General features: G+C 47.8%; 1 protein-coding gene across 1 annotated transcript; it reads right to left on the bottom strand.

Moving 5' to 3' along the window:
* Positions 1–203: 203 nt before the first annotated feature.
* Positions 204–2,865, bottom strand: RBP5 (retinol binding protein 5). The gene is made up of 4 exons (XM_019548879.1): positions 2,668–2,865; positions 2,156–2,334; positions 1,426–1,527; positions 204–401 (listed from the first exon to the last, which is right to left on the bottom strand). Exons 1-4 carry the CDS (start codon positions 2,738–2,740, stop codon positions 348–350), a joined length of 408 nt encoding a protein of 135 aa, XP_019404424.1. The 5' UTR covers positions 2,741–2,865; the 3' UTR covers positions 204–347.
* Positions 2,866–2,882: the final 17 nt, after the last annotated feature.

Genomic DNA, 2,882 nt, shown 5'->3' with positions numbered 1-2,882 from the left:
ACTGAGGAAGAACACAAAGAAATCTGTGCTTCTCACAGGTAGCACAGTGAACTCACTTAAGGAGATACGGTGCTCAGCAAGGCTCCTTGCCCCTATGGAGTGGGAAAATGGGCCAGGAAACCTAACCCAAGTATTACTTAGGGTGTGGTCCTTAGTGAGATGCAAGGCAAACATTGGCGGCAATGAAGACAATTACTACAAAAGAGGTTTTGGCCATTTGTATCTCTTTAATCCAAAGGCAGTTTGAAGTGTGACATGGGGGGCAGATTTGTTAGCTTTGATTTTGGCTCTGCAGCAAAGCTGGTCCTGCTCAAATGGATCAATTCTTGATACCTTATGTGCTGTGGTTACTTCACTTTTTGAAAAATCTGAACACAAACCTCATCTTCTGCTGTCATGCGCTGGGAAGGAGAATAAGATACAAGAGGAGACTTAGGACAGATCTGAAAGAGACTCTCAACCCTAACCTACAGCTCCCACACTTTCCAGTTCTGCCCCCATCTCCACACAGCTTTGCCAATGCCCCTCAGTCTTGAACCACAGACCTCTTCCAGGACTGCATTTCCCACACATCCCTGCCAAAGCTCCCTAATTCTAACCCACAGCCCCACAGTCATTCTAGTTTTGGGGTCCCCATGCAGCTCTGCCCTGCAAGAGATGCTCCTGCTATTCCTGCCTGCAGCTCCCCAGGCAGTTCAGACTGAGCCTCCCACTCCTGCCCACGACCAGTCCCTCCCTGCCGTTTCCATCTCTCTCTCTCTCTCTCTCTCTTTGTTTCTGAAGATTTATTGAGATTTCAGTGTTAGACACAGGAAACCTTGTGTTCTTCTTTTTCCTCTCCCTCTCAGAATCTCTGGAGCCATAGTCAGATTTCACAGCAGGAAAGGGACATTGGCTGGATCCCAGTGAGCTCCGCCAACTCAACTTTTGAACCCTATAGGAGGATGTTTTTGTGAAGCAGCTGTTGCCCCAGAGAAACTCTGGACACTGAGACTGGGATCCACAGGAGGAGGCATGATCATGCCAGGCAGAGCCTTCGGCATCTTATTGCATCTCTTAGGGCATTTGTAGAGATGCTCTGGGAGTGGGTGCTTTAATCAGAGCGGCTCTGAGAGCTGCTTTACTAAAACTGCCTGGAGTGTCATGTGTGTCAGTGTCCCCATGCTGAAAAATGGTGGCAAGGGTGCTTTAACTACTTGGAGTGTCCCCACCACCATTTTTCAGTGTGGGGATGCTGATAAACAAGATGCTGGAGACTGCTGGAGTGTGCTTATTACCATGGCCCAGCAGACTCAATTAACTAAGTCTGCTCTGATATGCTATAATTAAAGTGTGTCAGAGCAGCCTTCCTGCACATGTATAGGCACCCCTGGATTTCTCTATAATGGGTGTTAACATGACATCCTGCTCTGAGCTCCACCTCACCAGGTGTAACAGGTCCCCTTCTAACCAGTGTCTCCAGCCCCGGTTTCTCTTCTCTCCTCGCTGCTCACACACAAGCTGATCCTCCTCCCAGGAGACGGTGGTCTGAAAAGAATGGGTGAAGAGACAGGAGACACCATCAGTCGTGGGAAAAGAAGACAGAGTCCCTGCCCATGTCTATTTCTGTGTATGGTGTTTACCATTACCTTTCCACTAACCCACTCCCCTCATACTTGAGCTCTCTCTCTCTGGGACATATTTTGAAATGTAGTCACTGATTTTGAGAGCCTTTTTTACATTTTATTTTGCGTTGCTCTGACTTTCATGAATACAGAGTGACTCCAGCATCTTAGAGGGTCCAGCCTTTCATGTGACAGGACAAATCTGTTTGTTCCAGCAAGCCATCTGATTTTTGGATTTTTCAGGGTACTGCTAACAGAGGACAGAGTTGAGGGTATCTGGGTTCTGAAACTCCAGATATCTCAGCTCTATTTTACATTTAATTTTAACTTAAATTTCCTGTTTATCATAGGTAGCAAGAGAAAGCCCTGCTTTTTTCACCCTGCTTAGGTCTGCAGAGACAAGGTTACCCTACCCCTGAGCTGGATTCTCTTTTGATTCACCCATTAGGAACAGGCTTGCCTACTAAATTCCAGTGATTAGTCAAACTGCTTGACAGTGCCTGTAGCTGAGTTGACCTCCAGAAGTTGATCTGTTCCCACAAACCTCTCACCTGGCACTTGCGTCCATCCACTGGCCCTAGATCCTCTTCAAACTCAATTCCCAGGTCAAAGTCCATAACATAGTTCCTCAGTGAGGTGATTGTGCGGATGGTCATATGATCTCCTGTGTGGATTATCTCCTTATCAGGCTTCAGGAGGCAAACCAGTTTGCGCAGGGCCACATTAATATCTGGGGACATGAGATGGGACAAGGAATAGGATGCTGGCAGCAGTGAGCTTCCTCACAGCAGTGCCCTTCCTTGCTCCTCCGTGGTTTCCTCCCTGCAGTCCCTTCCATAACTTCTACCTCCCTGCAACAAGACTATTCCTCAGATTCCAGGTGCCCTTATCACAATCCCTCTGCTCATACTGGTGGGATTACAGGATCAGAATAAAAATGAATGGACAGAAAGGGGAACAAAAATCCTATCCCTGCCTGTGGGGGGCTCATCATTTTGCAGAGTGGGGAGGGGAGGGTGGGATATAGAAGGGAGAAGCAATAAGAGGAGAAGAGTGGAGTTACCTAAAGCTCGAAGGTAATTATCCATGTTGTCCTGGGAGACAAAGCGGTAGTAGCCGGTCAGGTTGGGAGGCATCACAGAGCAAAACTGAAAGAGGAAAGAGGACCTGGATACAATACTGCACAGAGTGAGAGAGGAATAGCAGGAAGAGTGAGACAGTGACAAAGGTGGAGACTCTGGACTCTTTCCTCGGGTTGGTCCTTCTCTAGCTTACCGC

The sequence above is a fragment of the Crocodylus porosus genome, unplaced genomic scaffold (assembly GCF_001723895.1).
Source record: "Crocodylus porosus isolate Cpor-Errol unplaced genomic scaffold, CroPor_comp1, whole genome shotgun sequence".
Lineage (NCBI taxonomy): Eukaryota > Metazoa > Chordata > Crocodylia > Crocodylidae > Crocodylus > Crocodylus porosus.
The sequence above is the reverse complement of the archived record's forward strand: the minus strand, read 5'-3'. Positions and strand labels throughout refer to the sequence as shown.

What these genes read in the sequence shown, in the direction of transcription:
- RBP5 (XM_019548879.1), bottom strand. Translation starts at nt 2,740, where the DNA reads ATGCCTCCCAACCTGACCGGCTACTACCGCTTTGTCTCCCAGGACAAC. An exon ending in TGGATGGACGCAAGTGCCAG is followed by an intron (nt 1,528 to 2,155) that starts GTGAGAGGTTTG and finishes CATTCTTTTCAG; the next exon opens with ACCACCGTCTCCTGGGAGGA. An exon ending in AAGGGGACCTGTTACACCTG is followed by an intron (nt 402 to 1,425) that starts GTGAGGTGGAGC and finishes TCTCCTTCCCAG; the next exon opens with CGCATGACAGCAGAAGATGA.